Genomic DNA, 26212 nt, shown 5'->3' with positions numbered 1-26212 from the left:
AACTCGAGAGGAGGGAAATTTTACTTGGAGCTCGCTTCTCTTCCACCTGCTCTTTCTCTGCTTACTGGTGTGTGTGGGTACATACTTCATTCTACTGGATCCGAATACTTCTGTCTCTGTGTGTGTTTGTACGTTGTGTGCTTGTGTATGCGCATGTACGTAGGGATAGATTTAAGATACCACCAAGTAAGTCAGTGTGAATCTTGTCATCTTAGAATCTGTAAATAAGTCGCTATTTTCATAACATTTTCTGAATTATTTTGTAATGATCAAGTGCTGTTAGTTGTTAATAAATCTAGATTTCCTGTTAAATCATTACCATGTTACTACTTTCATCCGCAACAGTCACCCGTGGTCACCTCGCCGCAGCCTCGCCGTGGACCCCTCGGCAATGCCCTGCCTGGGTCTGGGGGAGGGTTGAGGGGCACGGAAGGGAGCTGCAGCTTCTGGGCTCTGGCTCCAGGCGTGCTGCACGGGGGAGTTGGCCTTTCCCTTGGCTCTGAAGGCTGTTGGGGAGGGCAAGGCCATGAGGGAGGCTCCGGCTGCAGCGTGACATTCCCACTGGATGGTGTCGGAGCAGGAGGGGGATCTCTGCAGAGTCAGCGGGGGAGGATGCTCGCAGCGCTGTAGCTGTTGGTTTTGCCAAATTCTGTTCCCACTTAGGGCTTTTTCCAGCACTAGGGTTTGAGTTTCCAAGAGATATCAGCCATGAATGGTTTCTCCAGCTCTTCTTTTCATCCAGAACCTTTTGGGGCAACCAGATTTCCAGAAAAGCAGTTTTTTTCAGACCTGAGGTAGTATAACCTCAGAGCGAGGCCGGTGTCCCCTTGGCCGTGCACACCCTCATCAAGCCTTGGCTGCCCAGCCCAGAGAGATATTCCCAGCTTTTAAGACTCAGTTTCCAACACAGTTTGTTTTTACATCCTCTGTGTCTAACAGTTTGCATCGTCTGAGCCTGGCAAGGCTGGATCAGGGCTCTCAGCAGTGACAGTGCAAAGAAGGAGAAAGGGACCCTGTCCTGAAGAGCCTGTGTTACCAAGGAGGTGAAAGCAGGGATATCAGCTCTTCGGCAAAGCTTCCCACGGTACTTTTCCACCGGCGAATTGCCCAGCCCAGGCGGCACAACGGGGTCCTGCTCGCGCCGCACCGGAAAGCAAAGGGATTAGCACAAGTCTCTCTGCAAACAGAGCTTGGGTGGGGGCACCCAGGGCTCCTCGCCACTCCCCTGCGAATAAATGGCTGGGTTAACCGGGAAAACGCACCGGCTGAGCTCTAGTGAAGCAATTATTCATTTGGAGCCACTTTCTCATGGGGGATGGCAGGGCCTGGGCTTCTGGGGTGGAGATTTGCAGGGTTTACACAGGACAGAGTAACTCTGGGGTACACCCAGAGTAACTTCCTCTGCAGAAGGATGATCAAATGCTTTACAAACAGCATCCCAACGGCTGTGCCGCTTGGTCGGGGCCAGGGCAAAGCTCCCTCCGCAGCCTGGGCACAGTGCTGGGGCTGCCAGAGGACCGAGCAGCCCTGAGGCTGCAGCAAACACCAGATGTTCCCCTCAAACATGTGCAGATGTTTCCCCCACAGCCGGGTCTGAAGCAAGAACGTGGGCTCCCTTTGTACCAACTAGATAATATTAATCCTTTTTCTAGACTCTGAGCACTGCGGCGGCCGGGAGCTCTGCCAGCGTCTACCGGATTTGTTTGCTGCGAGGTATTGTCACGTACGAGGCGGGGGGATGCAGCTCACTCAGCTCCCAGGCAAGTTTCCATGATGAAACTGAGTTTCCCCCAAATACCAGTGGTTTAGTCTGGATATCCATGCTGTTCCCCAGTGAGCTGCTACCTTCGTCGACTGTACCCTCCCAAAAAAGGTGACCTTTTGCCCTTTAAAAAAGGAGGAATGGAGACAAACTTACAGACCAGCACTGATCCTGCACTGCTCCTGTGGCAGGTCCCCAGGAAGCCCCAAGCATCCATATAAAACCACCATGGGGGCTCAGTTCCCTGCTCCCCAAAAACATGATGTATTTGATGACATGAGCATGAAGAGGTGCCAAATCCAGAATGATTCAGGTCATTTCCCATCTCAATTCAAGAGCCAGCTGCTCAGCCTAACGTAACAAGGAGATGGTGATGGTCACCTCTAAGGCCAGCAGCAAAACTTCCCAGACCCAGGACTGCACCCCAAAGCCACGGCCTTGTCCCCATCGCCACAGGCAATGTGGAGACATTGGAGGTTTTTCATGCCAACTAATGGGCAAATGGAGAATTTTGGGGCAAAAATCCTGGAGCAGGACCTGGGGAGCCTTCAAGATGCCTTTGCAAGACTCAAGACAAGGCAGCCCCACACCTGGACACCAGATAGCAAGCAGAGTACCAGGGCATCATCTCATCCAGGGTCTGGAGCTCTCAGGCTTCAGAAGAGGGACCAAGGAACTAATTTTTTTTGTGACACCAAGACCTACTCAACTTTCACCCAGATTTTGTGACTGGCAAAAGACGGGGCACCCTTTGCTCTCCACAGCCTTCCCACAGTCTCCCCATTCCCAGCCCAAACAACCTCTGGGCATCATTTAGCAAATGACCAATATCTCACCCCTCCCTGCCAAGCCGCTTTTCTCTGTGTGCCGATGGTACATCAACCCTCCTCATCCTCTGTTTGCGCTGGTGAAAGAAGGAATTACTGCAGTATTTATCTACCACACTCTCTTTCACCAGGAGACTGTTCATCTCCTTTGCAAGGCGGCCCTGGGGGCACCGATCACTGCACGCTTCTCCTACCACTTGCAAGAAACATCGCAGTGGGCAAAGCTTTAAAGCAAATAAAATAATAGAAAAATTTGAATGAAGGTGATTAATGCACTTGGAGGATTCGATTGATCAGTGGTTGTGTCTGGGCTGTGCTGGCTGTCTCAGACCCGCATCTCTGAGAGTTTTCGGAGAGTTCAGTTACCTCCAGGCAACGACAAACGCACTTTTGCTGTGCAAACTGTAGCAGGTGAAAAGGAAAACAGGGGGAAAGCCTGGCTTTCCTCCTCCCACCAAAACTACTGATATTGGGGCCTTTGCGACGGCAGCAAAACAGGCGGTAAGTGAAGCGAAGGTGAGGATGCTGCACTGGGGATGTATAGTGCATATTGGGGGTAGGGGACCTGCTTAATTCCAGGACCAAAAGCTCATGGCCCAAAATTGGCAATATTTGGGGCTGGATTTACGTTCATCTCCTCCACAGCCATCCCCAGCCGGGGTCTGGCCACACTGCAATACTTCACGACAGCTTTACACCTGCAGAGCTCTGTGGAAAACACTTACCTGTTCTACAAATGGATCCCTTGTCTTTTAAAAGGAATCAAATCTTGTGGATAAATACAAGTGTTTTTTATTCCCTTTGTGGACAGTTGTGGCAGAATAAGATAGCGGGTTAAGGTGAGGCCGGAAAACCTTTCATTCTGTGGGCTGCATCTTGTCATCCAAGGTAAACACGCAGCTTAATGAAATTTCAAGAGGGAAAAGGTGAGATATTTGTCTTTATGTTCATTACCCTTTAAAGCAGAAACAATATTTGAAGAGAAACAAAGATAATAATCATATGCGGTGAACAAACACAGCCTAGATCCTGGATTAATGAAGTGACTGAAATAAAAATCCAAACGCCGGGGCTTTGGGTGCACAGGGGAGAGCACCCGCGTCCCATGGGGCACATAGCCCTTGCACCCATCACTGTCCCCAACGTCTCTGACAGAAGATCCCCCCTGCCATCATCCCCAGACACTATCCCAGGGATGTGGCCATCACCATCAGCACCGCCCACGTCTCCCAGGGAGCATTCGTCCCCCCGCATCCCGCTGTACTCACCACTGATGCTCAGGGTGAACCTTCCACCCTCCAGCAAAGCCCTCGGTCGCTATTTTTCCTTTCACCCACAGAACCGTCGAGATATTACAGTTGTATTTAATTTTTTCCCCCTCTTCTGCTTGTCTTGTATACTTATAGACTCCTACGAATAATACCAGTTGGGACGTTTATAAAACAGAGACTGCACAGCAGAAGGGAATTTATTTGTTGGTACCAACGCAAGACTTCAACATACGAACAAGTGCTGAGCACAGCAAAACGAACACCCCCCGCCCTATAGATCCTCACTGCAGGAAATCCTGTAAGTTTGAGGAGTTGCTATGGTCTACTGGATAAATAATTAAAAAATACCCTCAAAAGATATTTACACAATAACCTGTACCAGTGCCAAAGAAACCATTAGTGTCAATTAGAAAATCGGATGTGTTCCCAGGGCAAAACGCCACCCAGCCCTGAGGGAGATGGGGACATCAGTGTCACTGTTCTTGGCAAGTGCCACATGCCCACGGGTGGCACCTCCAGCAGCTCATTCCTCCTCCTGGGAAGCCATCCCGAAAGTTTGGAGGTGATGGAGGAGCCGGGGCGATGCCCTTGGGCTTTGCTTGCTTCACTGCTTCCCGCTGCAGCTCTTGGTACCCGTGTGCCCCCTGGACGTGTCCCGTCCTGCTCAGCTGCAGGAATTCCCCATTTCCACTTAATGGCCACCAAAAAGCCAGGCAGATGCCAGAGGTTTAAAGCAGAAAGGAGGAAGAAGAGACAACCATCGACGTGGTGTTTTGCAGACGTCCTTCAGCCTTTCTAGTAACATCAGCCAGCCTTTCCATCCAGGGACAAATCATCCCCTCTCCTGACCACAGCCTTTTCCTGCTGGGAAAACTGGGGCTGAGCCCAGGCATTCCCAGCTCTGCAGCCACCTCACACTCTCCTAACAAACAATATCTCTTTATTTCCCACAATAACCAGCCGCATTTTCCGTTATTATTTGCAGCACCAGTAGGACGCGGCGCAAAATAAGCATTTGACGAAGTCAGACAACTTTTAGGCAAACCAAAACCAGAGTAAACATAAGAAAAGTTTAAATTACTCAGCAGGCAAATGGAGGGAGAGCAGCCTGAAGCCCTCGAGGATATCAGGGCCGAAGGGCTGCAGCCACGTCTCCCTCTCGGGCAGGCAAGGAAAGCTTCTCCCAGGGCATCTTGCAAGGGCACAGAGTCTCTTTCCATGGGTTTTTGGTTTTCCAGGGTGTTTTTCCTTTATTTGAGTAGACTTTGAGATTTGACAGCCTTGAGTAATTCAGGGGTAAAAATCCCTTAGTCCTCCTGGGTCTAATGAGGAAGATGGATGGATGGGAATAGGTGTTATCAGCAATTTAGCTGTACATTTAATTGTGTAATTAGTGCCTCCTGTAACCACACATCATCCGAGCACAAAAATTCCCTCCTGTGCAGGCACGTATTAGGGGCATTTCTCACTTCTTGGGGAATTACTGGGAATAAGATGGAGCTGAATGGTGACTATGATAAGGAGAAATGTAAGTGTCCTCACCAGACACAGTTTTTAGCGTTTTAGAGGTATATATGAAGTGTGTTATATGCCTCACCTTTCAGGACTACGCACATTTACTACACAGGGGGAAGGGGGGTTAAATATTTACTCTACAATGCAAACAGAAATATAAACCTGTCAAAAACATTTTGCTGAGCATAAATAGCACTTTTATCTTTTGATCTTGTCTCTTAAGCTCATCAGCCAGGTGAGGCAGCCTGCTCTCCTCCCCAGCACATCAACAGACCCCTGCACCTTCTTGATTTTTCACTGACAGTAAAAAAAAAAAAAAACCAAGGAAAAGGAAAAGAGAAATAGGTGAAAAAGGGAAAGTCCATTTTCCTTTGGGGTGGACCAAGGACAGCAGCATCTTTCTTCTGTTTCCCTTTGCAGCCAGTTCCGACTCCCTGGGTAGGTATTTGCTGCTAAATCCTGCCAATTATCATTATTATTCCCAGCCGAGCTGCCCTTTGCCAGCCCAGACAGAACTGCTGGCTGGCTGCATCCCAACAAAAGTTCATCTTCAGGATTTTAGGTGCATCTCTTAATTGCTGCACCAGGAACACACTGAAATCAGTGCCTCCTACATCGCTGGAAGGCGCACACCCTGGGGACCAGCATCTATTCCAAACCTGCCATTTTCTAAACAAAACTGATAGGAAACAAATTATGCTCCAACCCCTTGTCATAACTACACGAGGCTGCTCTCAAAATAATCCTTCAGACCCAGCCCCAGATTTTTAAGGCTGGAAATTTACCCTAAGGAGTTTCAGAATCTCCTTTTTAATTCAGAGATGCACAGTGCTTGGTAAGCTGAAATGTTATTTTAAGACAACCTGGGTTTTGTGCTAGACTGGGAACAAGCAGTTCTGCCAGGTTTATTGGAGGTGAAAGGAGGAAAAGGACCTGTAAGAACCCTCTGGACAATGTTGGGAAGAGTCAAATTTAGAAATAAGATATGGTAGACTTTGGATAGAGCAAACTTTGGCCCAAAAAAAACCCCCCAACACCACCAGAAGAGGTGAGGAACTCCTTCTGCTCATGCACATGTCCCCACTTTAGCTAAGTCTGTGGTCCAGACCAGGCTGCTGGGGCACTGCCCGCCCCACGGCACGGTTATCCCAGCCCACAGCGATGCTGCCCTGCTTGCAGAGACCCCAAACTCCCGCAGCAGCTGCCAAGATGGCAAATAATACAGTTGATTTCTGGTCGTGAGCAGACCAGAGCAAAGCTACCTGTGTCAGACACCAAGCCAGAAACCAAAACCCCTGCGTGGAGCCACCTCGGGGCCAGAAACATTTTCCACCTGGAGCTGAAACGGTCGCTCCACGCTGGAGTTTTCATGGTTGAAACGTTCTGGTGAAGACTTCATTTTTTTTCTTTAGAGTCCACCTTGGCCAAGCCCTGGGGGTCTAATTTGCCCTGGGCACAGCTTAGTCGCAGGCTCTAGGCCAGCTCAGTAACCCTGATTAACCTGGTGCTGCTCAGCCCAGCTTTAAGGGAAGCATTCCGCCCACCCCCCCAGCACCAGAGCTGTGCAGAAACCATACCAGTGAACGTCTTTTCCTTTTTATTGAAGGGGGAAGGTAAGATCTAAAGCAGCTTAATATCTTCTGGGTTTTTCCCTCCAAATTATGCAGCAAATATTACTGAAACCTCAGCAAACAAGCAGCTCCCCCAGGGCCTTCACCCCATGCACTTTCTTCCAGGGGGGGAAGAAATTCCAATTTGGGAATTTCCTTTGCTGCTGAACAAGCCACAGTCTGTGGGTTTGCTTTGCAAATCTCAGAAGCCAGTTCACTGCCAAGAGGACTCTGTTTCAAAACTCTTCAGCGGCTCCTAGAGGAGCGCGAGCCCACGATACAGATGTCAGCTCCTGCCAGGCTGCAAAACCCCTCCCAGAAGTATTTTCTTCCTCCAGTATGATGACGAAGGGCTTTATCTGGCTCAGATGATGAGGTGCTGAGCCTGCCAAGTGTTCAGGCAACACTAGAAGGCACCATTCCTCCAGAGATCAGCCTGCCCAGCTGCCACCAGGCAGAGCCATGACACCCTCCTGCTGCTCAGCCCCAGCTGGAGCTCCATAACCAACTACACAGCTAAGGAAAGCCACAACCATGAGCCCAAAAGGACAAAAATCAGAATATTTTATTTCCTTGAGCTCCAGTGATACAACTGTAGCAGCATTTCACAAATGAACTCCTGCATTGTTAAATACACATTTAAGGAAACACATTAAATTCCAAGGCAGGCAAAAAAAAAAAATAAAAATTAAGAACTGCAAAGTTACTCATCCTCCCCCTTAAATAATATGTGCGTTTGTTGCAGACAAAGCAGCAGTACATGTTTCACATACCAGGTTAAAATAAAACTTCAGACTCGCAGCAAAACTTTCAAATGCAAACCTAGAAGAGATGAGGAGGGGCTTTGGTGAAGGGGCTTTCACCTGGGGCTCCAGCATTACGCACAGCAGGAAACATTTTAAACATGTGAGACCTTTGCAATTATTAGACCAACTGGGCACGCTCCCAGCTGCAGAATGGGAAGTCTGGTTTTATCAGATACCTGGGGTAATCCGTAAAGAGCTCTATAAACATACAAGTGCTCCTCACCCACTCACAGCTTGAGGCAGGGCAAGTTCCTAAGAAAACCTGGTTGATAATTATTTATGTGCTCAAAACTCAGGACATGCTCACATTTTTCTGGCTAGGGACCAAAACGGGATGGGGCAACCACCCTCCCAATCGCTCTAAACCCTGGGCAAGTCCAGCCTTTGTGTCCCAGCTACTCACAGGTTACTCCAAATGGGAGATAAATTCTCCCAGAATAGCTAAAGTGAAGTTGGAAATATTAAAGCTAAGCAGCCAGAGGAAGAGGATGATGCACTGGGGACCGCTTGCTGAGCATGACTCCTAGCTACTGAAGTCACACTGAAAGCTGTCACCTTCCACATTATGCTACAGTTTGCCTCTTTTAATATTAAAGTGACCCAAAATTTTCATCTTAAGTGTTTATGCCCATCTCCGATGGAAATATTTTGTGCAGTTCTGGTTCCTGTTAGTGACTCTCCAGTTTCTCAAGTCAATAGAAAAAAAAACATCCAAGGCCAACAGAGAGCTCAAAGACCTCCAGCCTCGAGGATCTCTGCGTGCAGAGCGCTGGGTGCTTTCTCCAGCTACACCGAGACCTTTGGCCTTGAGCTTACAATTTTTTACTTTAAGACACAGGGTGCGTTTGACACAGTGATTCGTTCAGTTTAAGTGACAAAAAGGCATCAAGAAGCTCATTTCACCATTACCAGTGGTACAAGGTTCATTTACACAAGGCACAAGCAACACTGCCCAGAGAGGTGCTCTTTGATTCACCTTCTCCCAATAACGGAGCGAAAGGATCAGCTCTGCTTAGTGTCATCCTACGCCACGCGCCTGGCTGACAGGACACCTCCAGTGACACGTGCCAGCCCAAAAGCTGCCCCTCGCATCGTGGCTCCCCCGCAGACCCCCCCAGGGCTGACAACAAGCTGAAGCCACATCTCCACAAGCTGCGCCGTAAGGAGACAGTGCCGGCTTGAGCCATCAGCTGCTGCTGGCAGGGCAGGTTCCAGGGAGGATGGAGATTTGCCAGTTGGCATCCTGTAATTTATATTTACACATCCAGGCCCCTAAAATCCCTCATTAGCTACTAATCACCCAAGTAACTGGCTAAAGGGCCATTCCCAGGAGGAGTAGGGCATGCAGCAAGGCTGCCACCCTTCCCAGGCAGGCACAGCTCTGCTGGCCACTGCAAAGCTCAGCATCCCGCAGCAGCAAAACCAATCCCAAGGCACGAGGAACCTCTCTACGTTATTTTTTTTTCCTCCCCAACAGAGACGAGCAGCAGCTTATTGTCAAACACGGGCCGGGAGGTGGCTTCGGTTCTGCAGGGAAGACTTTCACTGCCTGCTGCTGGTTTGGTGCTGCCAGGATGTGACCCTTGCGACTCAGTAGCCAAACTGTAAACAGAAGCTCTGGTCCTCCCCAGGGAGCAGAGAAACTCTGTGCACCCCACTTCGATCCCACCGGCTATCGAGATGTGCACAGTCGCTCCTGTAAGCAGGATCAGGGCCTTAGTGAAGAAGTATGAATAAATTAAGGGAGGATGAAGGCTGTTCAGCTATCACACACCATAGAAATGTACCTTTAAAAAAGTGTTTGCAAAAAAAAAATACTATTCTTTAAAATCTACTTTTTTATTTTAAGAGTCTCCTTGTAAAAAAAATGGCATTGATAGTTTCCCCCTCTCCCTCATAAAGTGACCAGGTATTTTGGGGTGCCCTTCCTATGTGTCCTACAGTTTCCCAAAGTGGTGTCCCCATTCCTTCTCCCCCCATCCCAGCAAGTCTCAAGGGGCTACCAAGTACCTTGACACCCACATGAGAATCCGGGTCACCATTTGGGGGCTAAATGCTGTATAATTAAAGCCAATCTGGCTATAAAAATAAATGCTTTTGTGTCTTCCTTACACAGGATGGAAGAATTTAGCCCTTTTTAAACAGCTTAGCATCTAGCTGTAATAATATTTAAAAAACAACCCAAATGCCTACATAGAAAAATAAAGGATAAACATTATCCATCTATTTTATATTTATATAAAAAGTAAGTTCTGTGACAGGATATTTTGCTTCTTTGATGTAAAAAAAAAAAATAACAGCCTAGGCTGCATAACCTAAGCCTTCTGGTGAGGAGCAAACTACATCTTCAAATATTCAGAGAAAAATACCAGTTAGCCATTTCACTTCTCCAAAATAAAGTTATTAAATATATATATTATTATAAGTCTTTATAAACTATGTCATTGTTTAAGCAAGGAGGGGAACACGTGACTGAGGACCACTTTAATCCCTGCAGAGGGAGAAGTGGACGTCAGCTGTGAATCCACCAGAAACCTGGCACGTTCCTTAGCAGAGACCCAGAGCTGGCACAGGCACACACAGACACGCACAGAGGGGACACAGAGCCTCGCATTCACTCTCGGTAAGTCCTTCACAAGGATGTTCTTTTTTCCAGCTTGTGCTTTGTGAGAAAGTACTTGAAGAACTCATACACCGACCAGGCGATGGCCGTAGAAGGCATCTGGTAGATGACACGTGCCTGCACCCCTCTGAAATACCCCGCGATGCCCCCCAGCTGATAGACAGTCTTGAAGGCGTTCATCATGCCCGAGAGATGTCCGCTGATGTTCACAGAGCTCAGGGCCATGTTCTCCTGGGTGTTGAGCAGGGTCTTGCAGACATCCAGAGGAGTGGTGGCAGCGGCCGCCACAGCCCCTGCGACGGCACCGGAGACGATGTGGGAGCGAGGGTTATACTCCCGGTGTGGGTTGATCTGCTCCTGCATGAATTCGTAGGTGATGAAGTGAATGGCCTGGAAGGGGACGTTCATGGTGAGCTGGGTGGTGTAGCTGCGGTAGAAGGCACCGAACCCCTCCGTCTTCTGCACTGTCCTTACGCACGCCAGGACGGACTTGTAGGGGGAGTTGAACATCTGCATCCGCTGCTTCACCACTGGTCCAGGCGACGGCCGCGGCGGGTGAAGGCAGGGCAGGCAGCACCAGGCAGGACAGACACAGGGAGATAACAGCTTATTAGCTAAGACACCTTTCCTGGTCATCACAACACCCAGACCAAACCCTGCTCCCAGACCCAACCACAGACAACTTCTCCCTCCAAGTCCAAACTGCTACGACATAAATCAGGTATTTCTGTAGTGATGAGCTTATCGACAGGCTTTTACCAAAAGGCAGCACAACCTGCCCAGTGCCCCCCAAAAACTCAACGCCACAAGCAAGGGAAGCAGGTCAGAGCTCAGCCTTGGTTCAACAGCCCTCTACTTCCACGGGCTAATCCTCAAGCTTAATTAATGAACCTTTAGTCCTAGTTATAAAGGCATTAAAACAGACTGATAAGGACCCTCAGATGTATCTGTAAGGATGGAGAGCTGTTGTGTGGTAATCCTGATGTGCCAAGAGGACAAGGGCAGAAAGGTGATTAAATAACTGTACATCACCTGGGAGGTGTAACAGACCCCACCTAAAGTCCCCAACCCTGAATATAACAACTTCCATTGACTTAAAAGGCCAATGAATTTAATTCATTTCATCAGGATATGATTAAAAGGATTTGAAACACTAGAGATATTTTTTCCTTCAGAAAAAACTGACTTTGGGCCAACTCAGAAGTACAATACATAAACAGTGAAGAGCTGGCAGTCCAGCTAATTGTCTTCATTTTAGCTGCATTTTGCTGTTAGTCCTCTTAATGCCAGGCTCTACCTACCCAGGAAGGCTACACAATGGTCCTACCAGCTGCTGCACTTGTCTAACAACATGACTAAGTTCAGTTTTGTTTGGATAGTCCAAAGCTTTAGAGAAACCACTCCAGCAAAGATGCGCTAGCAGAGTAGTAACAGCATCGAGGTGACACCAGTTTTCCTGGGAAGTCACAATAAGCCACACAGATGCTGTGCAACCCCTTGGCAAGCAAGAAAAACAGGCAGGCAGAATTTATCCCTTTACACTGGCTTGTCTGAGCTCATGAAAGCTGGGCAGAGTCACTAAAGCAAAGGGCATCGACTGCTGAGATGGCGCAGGGTGTCCTTGGTGCCTTCCCAGGCTAACGGGGTGCAGCACTTCTCCAACAGCACAGGGTGTTACCTTCAGCAGGATTCATCACTGCGTCGTGGAGTAGCGTGGCCACGCTCCCAGCTATTCCTGCAAAACACAAGAGCATCCTTCAGAAAAAAAAAAAGATTCAGAAGCCAGGGGCTTGCTCAGGCACTGCCACCTGCAGAGGCAGCAGCCGATGGTGCGGGCAGCCCGCACCCCCTCGAGCACCCGGGTACTGCTGCCTGGGGAGCTGCAGCCCAGCAACACGACTCATTCCCAGTGCAGAAAAACCCACCCAGAGCAGCCTGACAGAAACCAGGATCCGCTCACCGGACCACAGCCATCACCTTTGCTATTCCCTACAACCCAAGGTTTTGTTTAAGACACCGCTGGCTTCGCTCAGCCCGCGCCGCAGTGAGAGATGAGCAATGTTTAGAACTGGCTCAGCGCATCCATAATTAGGCATTTTCATCCATTTACTCAGTCTAGTTTTAAACACTAATTGCACGGATTCTGCAAACATTCAGCCAGCCATTAATGATCTGCAGTTGGCTCTAGGATGGGCCTCTCCAGCCACACCTTCTCCTTTGATGTAGGTTTCCATCTCAAATTCTCTCTTGCCCAAATGACTTTCGGTCATTTCTCATTAACACAGCGCTTCGGTTTTCCCGCTGGTACTGAAAGCCTGTAGCTACTTGAAAGGCAAACACAGGAAGCATATTACCAGCAAAAAGCAGCAAGCCAGGATATTATATACCCTTAACTGAGTTGGTTGAGTCAAGTGACTGCCATGGCAGATTCCTACCACCACATCACATCAAGGACCAGGCAGAAATGTCTTCAGCACAAACCCTTTTGTAACACCCCTGGCTGCTCAGTTAGAGAGTTTCTGCTGTTGCAGTGGTATTACCGGACCTAAAAGCAAAAGCCTTCCTGGTAGAAGCAAAATCTTTAACAGGGGTGAGAACACAGAGTGCGCTTTACCATGCTGGAGCTCCAACATCTGGAACAACTTGTACTTCAAACCTCAAGAGGTTTAGATGATGCCTTCAACATAAAGCCAGAAAGAGCCTGCGAATGCATCTTAACACCTCTTGTCCAATGTACTGATTACCTGTGCTACAATAATTTGAGATTAAAGAGTAGCGCAGAAATTACTTTGGAGGGTGCACAACAATGCCAGGAAGGGCTTCGCTACTCTGCAGCTGACAGCCAGACATCTCTAGCCTCTAACCAGTCCTAAGACAGGGCACAGGTTTCAGGGCAGCATGGTGACCAGCACAAAGCACTTGCCCACCCAACTTCTTCCTGTCTCCCCAGCACTGCCAAAGCGGGTGCCGAGACGGGCAAGCCTGGGGTTACGTTTGCATCCTGCATCCTCCCGTACGGATATTTACAGTGGCAGCGCGAATGCAGCCGCCTAAAGCAGCTCCTCCAGGAGCAGAGCACGGCGAAGGATGCCAGGCTAAGTGCTAAGGCTGCTGACTGCAAGCGGGTTTTTTTTTTTGTGCAAAACCCAAAAATACCATTGGCCAAGTGGCTGTTTCCTCCATGCTGGATAGTATCACTTAGAGACTTTTTCATTTTTTCATAGCAGGCAAAGTACATTGCGTGGGCAGGGCCAGCCCCCAGCATGGTGACATTAATCCCACGTAAAGGCCTCCAGAAACCCTCTGTAAGGACAATCTTCTTCAGAGCTTCGTACACGCTCCTGTACTGGGCTTTGGGGTCCGGCTGCAAGCTCTGCATCCTTGTCTGCAACAAAGCACACAAAGGGAGAGGCCTCAGTTACTCGTCTTTAATGCAACAAGCACGAGTCATAAAGAGCTACAAGGCTTCGAAGATCATTAGAGGGGGCAATAATTTAGTCCCTGGTTGCACCCACGCCGGGGCCACGGCACTATTTATCCACGCTTCGCCTGCCAGACCAGCAAGATCAAGTCTGTGCTCCCATTGCAACACCAAAACGTTACGAGGCTGCTCAGACAAGCGCTCGGCGGAGGGAAGTGTAACCTCTGCTCTTGTTTATGCATCGAAAGTACAGGGAATTAAGCTAGCACAGTTGTTCAAAAGACTCGGTGAAGAAATACAGTTAGGTCTTTAATTGCCTCTTGCTTACAACACTCCCGGCTCTCTGCCCCAGCTTGTTTCTCCTGCAGTTGCTCAGCTGCTTGTGACACTTGGCACACAGCATCAGCCCGCTCGACTGGGAAACAGGTTTCCTAGAAGGGCGAGCTGAGAAAATGGGGTATCCGCAGTAACTCCCCCCGTAGAAGAAGCAGCAGGTAAAGGCCACCCTGTTGTCCTGCACAGGGACCCGAGGAAGACCCGGCTGGTGACTGTCCCCCAGCAGCCCGGGGAGCAGAGGTGCCCTTCGGCCCGTCTTCCTCCCAGCTCCCGCTGCCCCGGAGCCACCAACCGCCTGAGCCAGGAGGTTTCACCTGTGTCTTTGTTCAACCGTCCTTGACGGGCTTTTCTTCCATGGATTTTTGGAGCCAGCTAAGCTTCTGGCATCCAAAGCATCCTATTAAACTCACTGCCATCACTTAATTACGCACAGTGGGAAAAATGACTTCTTTTAGCTTGTTTCAGGCTTCTTCAGACTGATGCCATCACACACCAGCAATGCTCGAAGCCCTTGCAAGGATGATGCCAACCTGCGATGGGTGTTTGCAGGGCACAGACCCCAGCCACCTCCCACCAGCAACGGGGGAGACACTGGCAGGGTTTAAACCCCTACAATCATCCCGGCAGGACCAAGCAAATAGAGATGCAAAGGGCTCTCTGCTGCTCCTGCTGAGCAGCCCACAAGTCCTGCCGGTCTGCAACAAGCTGATCCACCCCATCACACCGAAACCAGTCCGAAGGGATACAGCCGTCAGTGGTGGCCTCATGCCTCGAAACACAAACACAGAAGGCTCCTGGGAAAGGGCACAGCCACAGGAGATGGGTGTTTAGCAACCTGCAACAGGCTCCATCAAATTAATGCTCTTTTAAGGAGAAGCTTGACAACCAAAATTCAGATGTCATTCGGGTTTGACCGTCCACTGGGACACCCCATCTTGAGAATAAAGTTTCCCCCAAACAATTTGGCAACACGCAGACACCGGCACTGCCCTCGCAGGCAAAAGAGCACGAGTGGCTCAGTCCTTGGCAGAGACTCAACAGCCCTTGAAACAGCAAGGGCTGCCGATGCCACCTCCACACTTCCTCCTAGGACACATCCCTTCAAGCTTATCAATTCACTTCAGTAATTAGCCAGGAGGCAATATTACAGCTGAGCTTTCAGGCAAGATGAAGCCAAACAAAGCGTTTCAGGTTTGAACCTTCGATTCCCAAAACCACTCTAGTTACAGACAACTTTCACGTACACTTTCTGAGACCAAGGAAGAGAGCTGAATTCAGGACTTTCACCCAGGATAATAAAACCAGGCTATGAAAGCAAAACCAATACATGAGGCTAAGTCAAACAAATTTCTGCACGTAAATGTTCTAAAAAAATTGCACAGGAATTACAATTACAAAGTGACTTAGTTCAGCAGCTAGCTGAATTTCAGACTTCGAAGCATTGGCCGGTGGTCGTGACAAGGCATCACCCTACAACAGGGAATCTGGCGGCCTCCAGCAAAGCTTTGTGTTTCAGAGCACTAAATGCATTGTAACCTATGAACAGCGCTGGAAATGAACCCAAAGGCTCAGAAAAATCCTCCTGTTAAGGCAGCAACTGCACTGAATTCTCTTGGAATTTAAAAACAGGTTTTAAATGCGGCTCTCAAGCCCTCGCTGAGCGGGCGTAAGGGCCTTGCAACCCCTCCAAGGGTCTCTGCACCTTCCCGTCCCACGGATGCTCTTCAGGAGGGGCTGGGCAGGGGCTGGATTTCACGATGCCCCGGAGAAACTCCCGGCAGCGGCTCCACCATCAGCGTGACTCAGCACGACCCACCGCTGCCAGGCTGGTCGCATCCAGCTGGGGTTTTGGTTTGGTGGTTTTGTGTGGTTTTTTTTTTTTGCTCTGCTAGTTTTAACTTGAAGACATTGCTTCAGACTCTAGAACTGACCCCAGGAGATCTCGATCTCAGCCCAGTCTATTGCTGGGATGCCTTCGAAGCAGCCGGAATAATTTAAGCACGTAGCAGCGTCATCTCATCAGAAAGGTAATCAGGGATAAGTGCTCCTGTAAAGCAATAAACTACCAGCCTGGCATGTGCACGTGGTGCTGCGCTGTTGGGAACTAACCTTGAGTATCTCCACCCTTACTGAGGATCCTGTTGCTTTCACAAAAGAATGAATAAATATCAATTTTTATTTTTCTGATGATCATCTGGCCCACTCTAGAGGCATTCAAAAGCTTATACTGCACCCCAGAGCGGGCGGTAAGTGTACACTGCACCCCCTTAACCCATGCACGCTGCAGTTGCATCATCACCAGCACAGCCAGGTCTGCAGGCTTGGACCTTTCATTAAAGCTGTGGACACAAACAGGACAAACAGCCCAAGGTGTAACCAAAACCAGGATCTCCTGTGTGGCTGCTGCAAGAGGCACAGAGCTGAAAACAAGTTCAGCTCTGTTTCGTCCAGGATAAGTTTATCATGGTGTGAAGAATGATGATTTGCTATGAGCTATGCAGTCCTCACCCCCAGCCAGCTCCTGCCACCTCTTTGAAGCCAGCAAGCTCCTCTGAGAGCCTCACCCCCCTGTTAAACCAGCCAAGAAATACTTCTCCACCTACTTAGATTAATCCTTGTTGCATAAGGCAAGAGTGCACTGACAACCACAAGCATCCTGGTAGCCCTGGTTTCAGTTTGGGCAGAAGAAGCAACACCAAAAGTCACAACTTCAGGTTCCCTGCTGTTGGTGGACCAGCGCCGTCTTTACAGACCCAGCCCTCCTGCTGCCTGGAGCACAGGAATAGTCCAGGGTAGTTTTCTATCTAGAATTGTTTTACTAACAAGAGTCAGGTCTCTAGTTTCACATATTCTCGCAAAGGGTCACTGATTTGACATGCCACTGTACAAACAAGCTCAGATCTAATTTACCTTTATTTTTTTTTTTTTAGTGAACACAGCATGCTTTCTCAAAGTTCAGCCTGCATGTTCATGTGACAGACAACCACGCTGGTCTCTCCACAGCTAACAAAAGACACAGAGAACACAATATGCTTTTACCAGGAAATAAGCAGCGTTTATGCAGCAACCGGGTCAGATCCTGCCAGCCAGGGAAGGCTTCGCTGTTGCATGACCCACCGCAAGCTCTGAACTCCCTATTATTTTTGCTAGGCTGTTTTTCAGCTAAAGGGGCTCCCCAACTTGGTGTGGCACCCACCCGTGTCTGCAAAGGCCCATGAGAGGAGAGCGTAGGGTCAGCCAAACAGGTTAGCTGTGACTTTCCAGCACCCCAACACTATCAGCTGAAACAAGAGTAGCTGCTCCTCCTGGACCTGTGTTGAGATGAGTGGATGCAGAACCTCCCACCACCAAACCCAAGCCAAGGCAAGCATCCCTAACCCCAAAGTCTAAATAAACCAGTGCTTGGTTAGGAGCGGTTCAGGTCTTCGTGGAGTAGACTGCAACATGGTTAGGGTTGCAGCAAGGACTTTTAGTCATCAGTGCAACTGCCACCCACTGTGAGGAAGGGAGGTTCAAGCCCAGCACATCTCCAGTTTCTGAGCTGTCTCACATCAGGAATTAGTTCCCAGGTGAGAACAACTGTTCTTCACGTCCCCAAGGCAGTTACTTTACCTGTCTTGGGAAACCAGCTCCAGCAGCCTTGCAGAAATGCCACCAAATGGCTTAAGCAAGAGGTGGGAGGAGGCTCCAGAGGAGTCCTCCAGAAACTCCCTTCTGCTGCCATCACAAGAAGTCCTTGACACGCTGATCTCTAAAATTAATTTGGAGACTAATTAGGCTTGCCAGGACAGCTGTGTTTTCAGCAGCTACAAAATAAAACAAGCCTAAGCAGTAGGAGAAACACCATCAGCACACATCTAAAAGCCTGTTCAAGCCAGTGTTTTAATACAACGACAGCGTTAAGTGGGTAAGACAGAGGCCAACGTCCAGTTCAGGCTGTAAAGGGGTTTTTTCCCATTAGAAGGAAAACGATGGGAAGGAAAAGACACCAAGTCTCGATGATCACAAGCTTCCCACTGAAGCTTTAGCAGGTAAATACAACCTGTAACACGTTTCCCCTCTAAACAAGTAGCGACACTGGTACAAAACACACGTACAACTAGCAATGCCCGAAGTCGCAGCGCGGTTATCGCAGCCAGGTGCTGTAGGAGGCCGCACGCAGGCACGTGCATCACGGATTTACACCCTCCCTCATCATATCCCAGCACGTGTCGCACCGCGAGCACCACCAGCACCTCTGGGTGTTTTCTGAGCTGTCTCACAGGTGTATCAAGGACCTTCACAGAGGTCCACAGGGCACTGTTTTAACTGCTTGCCTTGACTCACCTCAACAGGACACCCCCCTCGCAGCCTGCCCCACCCCAACCTCATCAAACTCAGGAATTGTGCAAGTGTCTGAAGCAAACAATTCCCCAAATTAAAACATTTTCAGTTTCTCTTTCAGAGGAAATGACTTGCTGGAACCAAAACATTTCCTCTACAGCACTAACCAGCCAGGTGCCTGAAACGCCTCTTTCTGCAGCATCCACAATCCCCCACCTCCTCCACGGGCCCCGCTCAGCCATCACCAATCCCAGTAACTATAATCCAGAAAGACTAAGGCAGGAGCTTTGCTGCTCTTCTGTAGGAGGAGAGTGGCACACTTCCCCTGGTAAAGTGAAAGACAGCTGCTCTTACAAGCTTAATTAGTGTTTGGCTACTCCCATTACAAAAAAGGCCCTTTTGGGTTCAGTTCTCACCTTTTCCCGTAGTGGACGGACAGAACAGGCACAGACGAGCAGCGAGCGCCCATCGCAGGAGCAGCACCCAAACCCTGCAGCTCCGGATTTCGCTCTGTCCCCGACACGTGGGGTGACCTTGTCCGTGCTCCGACGGAGTTCTCCCGCAGCCAGCCAACAGCTGGAGTGTTTTATCAGCTTCTGAGCACTTCAAGGCAGTTTGCTGAGTTGGATTATTCCCAGCGTAAGGCATCGCTCCAGCACTCTCCTAGTAGAGGCGCTGCTGGCCCTGAAGCAACCAGGGAATCCACTGCCCAGTGCAACCAACACTTCCTACAAAGCACCTCCCGCTCCGGGAAACTAGGCACAACTTTCGTTTTCTCCCTCTCCCTTTTCCCAGCAGAGGAAATGCCCTCTAAACACCACCATAAAGTCCAGAGTGACGACAGGCTGCTCTGACCGTGACTTGGCAGAAAACACCGGGCTCGTTTGTGAAAGGAGCCGCTACGGAGGCGCTGGGGTGGGCACGGACCCCGCGATGCAGAGCAGCCCAAACCTCCGAGCACGGTCCAGCAGGCACAGACCCAGAGGGAAAGCACAGAAAAAAAGCACAGAATATTTCCTTTGAGTGCTTATCGCTGCACACTGGCAAGACCTCCAGTGCCTCAAAGTGAAGGCATTTCCTCTCCTCTTTCTACTCTCTCAGGGAGCCCTGCATTGAAAAGAGAAGAAATTAGAGCATCTGCTTGCAGCCTTCCCCAACCAGACCATGGAGAGTCAGCACCGGCAGTATCAAGGGAGTTTGGCTTTTCTCAACTTTTTTCTCTTTTTTAAGCTGCCAGAGCAGCGTGCTGGTAGGGGAGAGGGAGGAAATACCCTTCGTGACGCTTCCTACCCCACAGCGCTGAGAGTCTCGTTAGTCTCGAGCAGCTCATCTGCATTAAAACCCAACCACCCCCAGATCTGCAGCCGTGTAAGCCCCAACCACGATAAAGCCACCGCTCCCACGAGGCTGGGGGGACGCCGAAGGTCAGGTTCACGCCGCTCGAAGCCATCCTGGTTTGTGGGGGGACGCACCACCCCGTCCCACCAGCTTTTCCCTCCTGGGATTCCAGAAAAGCCACCCAGGGGGGTCTCCTGCTCCAGCCCCGCGCCAGGAGGGCACCGGTGGCATCTCGCACCCCGGGGAGCAGCACCAGGCCGGTGCGTGGCGCAGCGGGAGGTGCAAGGCCCCGCGCACACCTTGGCACCGCGGGGCACGCCAAAGCTCGACGGGTCCGAGGGTGCTGGGACGGCACCCCAGGGGCTGCAGGGCCGGGTCCGACGGGGGGTGCGCAGCTCCAGCTTCCATCGGAGACCTTGGGGGTGACACCTCGGGGTCCTTCCGCACTGCAGCACCCCCTGCTCCTCCTCACCCCCCCTCCCCAGCACCTCCTGCACGCAACAGCCCGGTACAACTCCGCTCCCCTCGAGCAACAGGAGCCCTGCGCACCCCAACACTCCTCGCACCCCTTCCCCACGACACCCCTTCCCCACTTGCACCCCACACACACTTCCCCCCTCTCCTTACACCACCGCACGCACCCCCCGACACCGCCAGCCACCGGGGCAGATCCCGGGGGTTCCGGGGGCCACCCCCCCACCCTCCGCCACGCACCTTGACCGAGTCCACCGGGTACATGACCGTGTGCTCCATGATGCCCGCCACCGCCCCGGCCATCATGTGGGTGCCGAGCGAGGCGCCGCTGGGCAGGCTCTCGTACTCCTCGCCCTCCATAGGCGGCGCGGGGGGGGCGGCGGCAGCGGCGGGCGGGGGGCCGGGCCCCGGGGGCGCCGCCGCGCTGCCCCCCACTCCGCAGCTCAGCTCCATCCGCCCGGTAACGGCGGAGGAGGCAGGAGCGGGGGGAACGGCGGGAGGGGGGGCGCGGGGGGGGGCGGGGGGGTCCGCACGGGGCTCGCGCGCGGCCCCGGCCCCGCTTTAAAGCCGCGCCCGCGCCCGCCCCGCCCCGGCCCGCGTCCGCCAATCGCGGAGCGACGCTGGGCCCGCGCGGGTGGGGCCGGGGGGGGCGTGCGCGGCGTGACGTCACAGGCCGGGATTGGCAGGTATAACGGCGAATGGCGAGGAGAGCGGTGAGGCGAGAGGGGTCTGATTGGCTCTGGGCGGTGGGGGCGGGCCGGCTGCCAGGCGCGCTGAGGCGGGGGGGGCAACGGCGAGCGCCGGCAGGGCGAGTGGTGGTCCCGGCTGCAGGCGGGCGAGGCGGGGGGCGCCGAGAATGTGCTCCCCCTCCCCTCCCCGCTTCCCGTCCCCCTTCCCCCGCTTGCGAGCGCGCCCCCCGTGCGAGCACGCGCACCCTGCGTGTGACCTGCTCCTTGCACAAGCAGACGCCCCCCCACACCGTGCAAGCACGGGACGGGGCTCAGGCTGCCCCTGGGCCTGTGGCACCCTGCGGCACCCCCCCACCCCTCCCACCCCCCTCTGAATTTTGGGGTGCACACCGCGGCGCGAGGTGTGGCGCACGGCCGGGGTGCTGCGAGCTCCCACGCGTGGCCTTGGGGGGAGGGGTTCCGAGGTGGCCCCCCCCTCCCCGGCTGCACCCAGCCCTGGGCGCCGGAGTGCCGTGGGGTGAGGCCGGGAAGGGGAAGGTGGAAAATGGAAGCGTGGCACGAGCAAAAGTGATATTTTTCCTGGAAAATGCGGCGGCGCTGGGAGCAAAGCTGCCCTTGGCACGTGGGCGATGCCTGTCCCCAAAAAGCCCCAAATGCTCCCCAAAACGCGAGCCACGGGGCCAGCTCAGGCCTTGTGCAGCTGCCGCTTTGTCTCAGGGGCGTGTTGCCTGTAATAGTGCTTAGTTTTGGGGGTGCTTTCGGGGTTTTGGGGGTGCCTCAGCTCGCACAGACCCCTGTGCCCTCTCCTGTCCCCCTGCCCGGCAGGGCCAGGACAGCAGGATGAGGTGCCGTCAGCTCCCCTGCACGGGCCTGAGCCTTGGCGTGGGATGAAAAAAGCTCACGGAATGGCTTAGGAAAGCTTTTTTGCCCTTCCCTGCAAAGGCATTTTGGGAAGATGGGATCCACAGCGTGCCCTGTCCCTCGCCGCAGCTCCCGCTCCACCGCAGAGCTGTTAATCCTGGCCTGTCTGCGGGAGGAACGAGCTCACCCCACGCTGCTGCACCCCCAAACACTCCTCTTCCCCTGGATTTCATTTGATCGCTTTGTTCCGCCGTGAAATGAGCCCAAACCAATTAAATTTGACACTTTCAAAGAAATGGAGGCAAAGTCTTTGTGGCCCAGAGCTCTAGGAACAGCACCGACTTTATTTCATTCCTCCTTGAAGGATTATTTGGAATTTGACCTTGCTGGGAAGGTGCCGTTGCGTAGCGTGTGCTGAAATCAAGGTTAACCATTTTCACCAAGCACCGTGGTAATGTAAAGCAATTTATTGCTGCTCAAGCCTTGGGAAGCAAGTAAGAAAACCATTCTCTAAGGACCCCAAAAAGCAGAAAAATGAAGTGCTTGGTTTTTTGTTAACCATGAAATGAATACACACGAGGAGAGAAAAGCCTGGTCTGTTCTCATCTTCGCCTCCCATCCGGGTACCTGGAGAGGGGCTGTGGAGCGGAGCTGGGGCACCCAGTGCTGGCACTTGCTGTCCTCCTCCCTTCTGCCCCGTGTTTGTGCTGGGAAGCCTCTGTTCTCCGTGGGAACACGGTGCTGCTCGAAAAAGTAACAATAAGAACAGCATCACACGCACGTGACTCACTCCTGATTGATTTTGGGTACCTGGCAGCGTTTTCTGCACCCGGAGCAGCGCTTGTACAGGGGGTGGCAGAGCCAGAGGTGAGACCTGGCCACCGTCCCGGCGTGTCCAAGCCATCACGCTGTCCCGTGAGCCCAGGTGTCATCAGCTGTCCTGAAACCTGTAAAAAGCAGAGGCTGTAAAAAGGCCTTCAACAACATGCAATTTGACACAGCAATGGCTAAATCTCTCCATCCTTTCCCCCCATCTTGCCAGCTGGCAGAAGCCACTGGATTATCATGGCTTTGCTTCCTCCAAAAGAGACTAAACCAAATATATGGTGCTGACAGATGGTTTGACACTGTATTCTCCAGCTTAAATGACATTTCGGAGCTGGAGAGCCATGCGCATACATGTGATTCCAGCAGACAGTGCTCCCTGGTGATCAGCCATGTCTGCAAGGCATAAATCAAACACGGGCACAAGAACTTCCTTCTTGTAAGTCAGCTTTATTCAAGGAAACGCCTGAATTAAAACTCAAAGAGGGACACTTTCCAGTATTGCTCCACACAGTTTATTCAGGTTTTCTACTCCGTGAACAACGGTCAACAGCAGCTAATCTCCCTCCATTGCTTTTGGCAGGGCAGAGGAGGGTGGGGAAATTTCAGTGTCACTTACCTTAATGAGCCCTTTCCCCTACGGTCTTAGGTCTTGCTCCCTGATAAGAAATAGTATGAATCAGTCTGAAATACGGTGCTGTTTCCAGGTAGGAAGAGGTTATATTTTAACCCTGAGGAGCACTGACACAAGGAATCCTTTCTGCTCCTGCTCAGTGCCCCATGTCAGGGGCCACCCTGGGGCTCAGGGACCTGCTGTGGCCAGAGGTGCCAAAGCTGAGATGTATGGACTGAGGGTTTTCCCCGTGTTCATGAAGGAGGGACAAAATTACTCATCATCAGGGAAAATGGGGCAGGGAGTCTGGTCTGGCTTGTGGTCTTGTCGTGTCACATGTCCCACTGGCAGGAAGAGGAACAGCAGGTGTCTCTTGGATGGTTTCCTGCCATCCCTGCCTGGCAAATAAGAGTCATCCCTCACAGGTCATCAACAAAGGGAACTCAATTTACAAAACCTTCCTTAGAAACAGGTTGGTCTTGTGCAATGATTCCCTTGCTGCCTCCCAGGGCACAAGCACTGCTCGGTGCATCCCGTCTGGGTGCTGGAGCTCCCCCGGGGTTAGCGTGTCCCTCAGGTGCTCCAGGAGCCCCAGACTCCATCACGGCAGGGAAGCAGTGAAGGGCAAAGCTATTAAAAGCACATTCTGGCTGCGGGCTGCACGGAGCACGCTCATTTATACACCGACAAGTCGATGCGAAATACAGCGCCGCAATCTGCACACGCGTTGCGTCACCGCGAGCAGCTTCAATAAAAGGATGAGTCAGACAGATCTGAGTCCTCACTGGGCCGTCACCTTCTTTATGGGGTTTCTGCACCCTAGGACAGCTTTTACACAGCAGAAGTATAACACGCTGCCAGGAACACCATGAGAAATGAGAAACAACCTGCAAAACGAAGTGAAATGCTCCTGGCTTTCCTAAGTCCCTGCCCCAAGAAGGTGCCTGCAGCCCCCAGGCCTGGCACTCCGCAGCTGATTGGGAGGACCCGGTTTTGCTTATCACAGACACCACGGCTGCACCCAGGCTGATAAGGCAGGAGTGTCCTCCTGGGAGGAGGACACCAGAAACCACAGAAATTATAGCTTATCTACAAGATCCAGTGGGATATTTTTTTTTTTTTTTCACTTTCCAAATCTACAAGTTCTCTAACAGCTGAGCAACACCTTGTTTTAGGGTGGGTTTTATCCTTTTCACAACCTGTCCCTGCCATCACGGGGCTGCCAGCAGCGGTGCGGAGCCGTGGCGTGCTGAATTGGGGGTGAGGAGGGGGAACGCTGCTTCACCTCCAGCAGCACAATGCCACGTGGCAGCAAATTACAGGACTTTGTTTTTTTAATTTAGGTGTTTAGCAGCAGGTAGCTGTATTTTTAATTGTGGAAAGGAAAAGACACCCGTTTATGGTTCGCTTTAGGAGAGGGATCAGGGTAAATGTATATCGTTAAGGACATATGTTTGCAATCTTATTTGCAACCAGCCTGAGCTTTATGTCCCCACAGCCCTTTTTTTTTATTTTGCTAGCTTGCGTGCCAGATGCCTACGCTGGAGGAAAGATGGTTTTCACGCGGGAATCGCCTGCACACCCCAATTCCCCATCCCACGTGGCAAGGATGCAGCCCCTTCCTGGCACACCAGCACTTGGCCACCGCCAGCCCCATGAGTCCTGTCCCTGCTCAGAAATGTTCCAAGCCTCAACATAAATGTTAAACTGCGAGTCTGGACCTCACTCCCCAGAACTGGCCTTATGTCAAAGGCAGCATCACATTCAGAAGGTGCCCTGGAAAAAGGTCTCCCTGACACCAGCCTGGGTTTTCCTGCCCACCCGGGTGCATTTTGCGATGCGCCTGAGAAGAGACGATCGCGGGGAAATATCAGCCTCTAGGAAACCCGATGCGTTCCAGTTATTTTTTATCTCTACATTAACAAACGCCATAAAAAGAAGCAAACAGTATTGTTTTGTCTTCGGGGTGGACTGTCTCACTTATTTGAACATCAGCATAAGGCATCGCCTGGTTTTAAGCCCTTGCTGAGCACACCAAGGTGCCGGTCGGTAGGTTAGTACTGGAAAATCAAGAGCATTAATCCCTGCTCTGGTACAAACTCAGAGCATCTCTCCTTGCCCTGATTCACCAGAGCAGCTCTCCAGGTTACCACGGTATTCATTTCATAGTCAGCGTGTGTATAACAGGTTTATACGTAGCAGATCAACCACAGGGTATTAGGTTGATGCCAGTGAGGGCCATGAACATGAATGCAAAGTAAATTAGAGAGAATTGAGCCCTAATGATGCTGCAGGGTTATTCCTACGCCAAAACAGCCAAAATCTGAAAACTCAGCATTGCAGCTCCACCGAAGCAATGCAGACAGGTCCAGGGCCCATTAACATTTATGCAACCTCAGAGGCAAAGGAGGTGTGGATACGAGGAATTTGGCCTGTGGGTTTTATTTCAGCGTTCACATAATCTGGCCTAATTTACCATTACCTAGCTCAATGGATTAATGGAACAGGGAGAGGCAATATCCAATGTGTATAATTAAGCCTGCCTTTTGTATTATTTCCTGGACCAAATTTTTTCATCAACTTGCCTTTCTGGTTTGAAGCCCCGGGGAAACAATGGGAAAGGCGCAGCACATGCTGGTGGTGCTTTTGGGATTGACTGGTGCCACTGGGCAGAGGAGGCTGAAAGGATCCCATGGGGTTTGCTGGGTTTGGGCATGGCTTTTTTTTTTTTTTTTTTTTGGCCTTGTTTCTAGCACTTAGCAAAATTAGATCCAGAAAGGAGGGAGAAAACCCTGGCTTGTCGTTCAGGGGATGTGTTTAAAGCTGGGGAATGATCCTGCTCTGCCACCGACTCCTCACATGGCCTTGGTCAAATCGTTTAGTTCTGATGGACTTCACCACTTCTTCTGGGCAAGGTT

General features: G+C 51.3%; 1 protein-coding gene across 3 annotated transcripts; it reads right to left on the bottom strand.

Annotated features, from left to right (window-relative positions):
• Positions 1-7531: 7531 nt before the first annotated feature.
• SLC25A37 (solute carrier family 25 member 37) lies at positions 7532-20794 on the bottom strand. Of its 3 annotated transcripts, XM_074852370.1 has the most exons (6): positions 20547-20669; positions 18911-19601; positions 17784-17922; positions 13571-13799; positions 12093-12149; positions 7532-10944 (listed from the first exon to the last, which is right to left on the bottom strand). In XM_074852370.1, the coding sequence occupies exons 4-6, from the start codon at positions 13791-13793 to the stop codon at positions 10424-10426; spliced, it is 801 nt and encodes a 266-aa protein (XP_074708471.1). In that variant the 5' UTR covers positions 13794-13799; positions 17784-17922; positions 18911-19601; positions 20547-20669; the 3' UTR covers positions 7532-10423. The 3 variants fall into 3 exon arrangements, with proteins under 3 accessions (XP_074708471.1, XP_074708470.1, XP_074708469.1); XM_074852369.1 differs by lacking the exon at positions 17784-17922; XM_074852368.1 differs by lacking the exons at positions 17784-17922; positions 18911-19601 and having other exon boundaries at positions 20547-20794.
• Positions 20795-26212: the final 5418 nt, after the last annotated feature.

This window comes from Strix uralensis, chromosome 28 (assembly GCF_047716275.1).
Source record: "Strix uralensis isolate ZFMK-TIS-50842 chromosome 28, bStrUra1, whole genome shotgun sequence".
In the NCBI taxonomy this organism is placed as follows: domain Eukaryota; kingdom Metazoa; phylum Chordata; class Aves; order Strigiformes; family Strigidae; genus Strix; species Strix uralensis.
The sequence above is the reverse complement of the archived record's forward strand: the minus strand, read 5'-3'. Positions and strand labels throughout refer to the sequence as shown.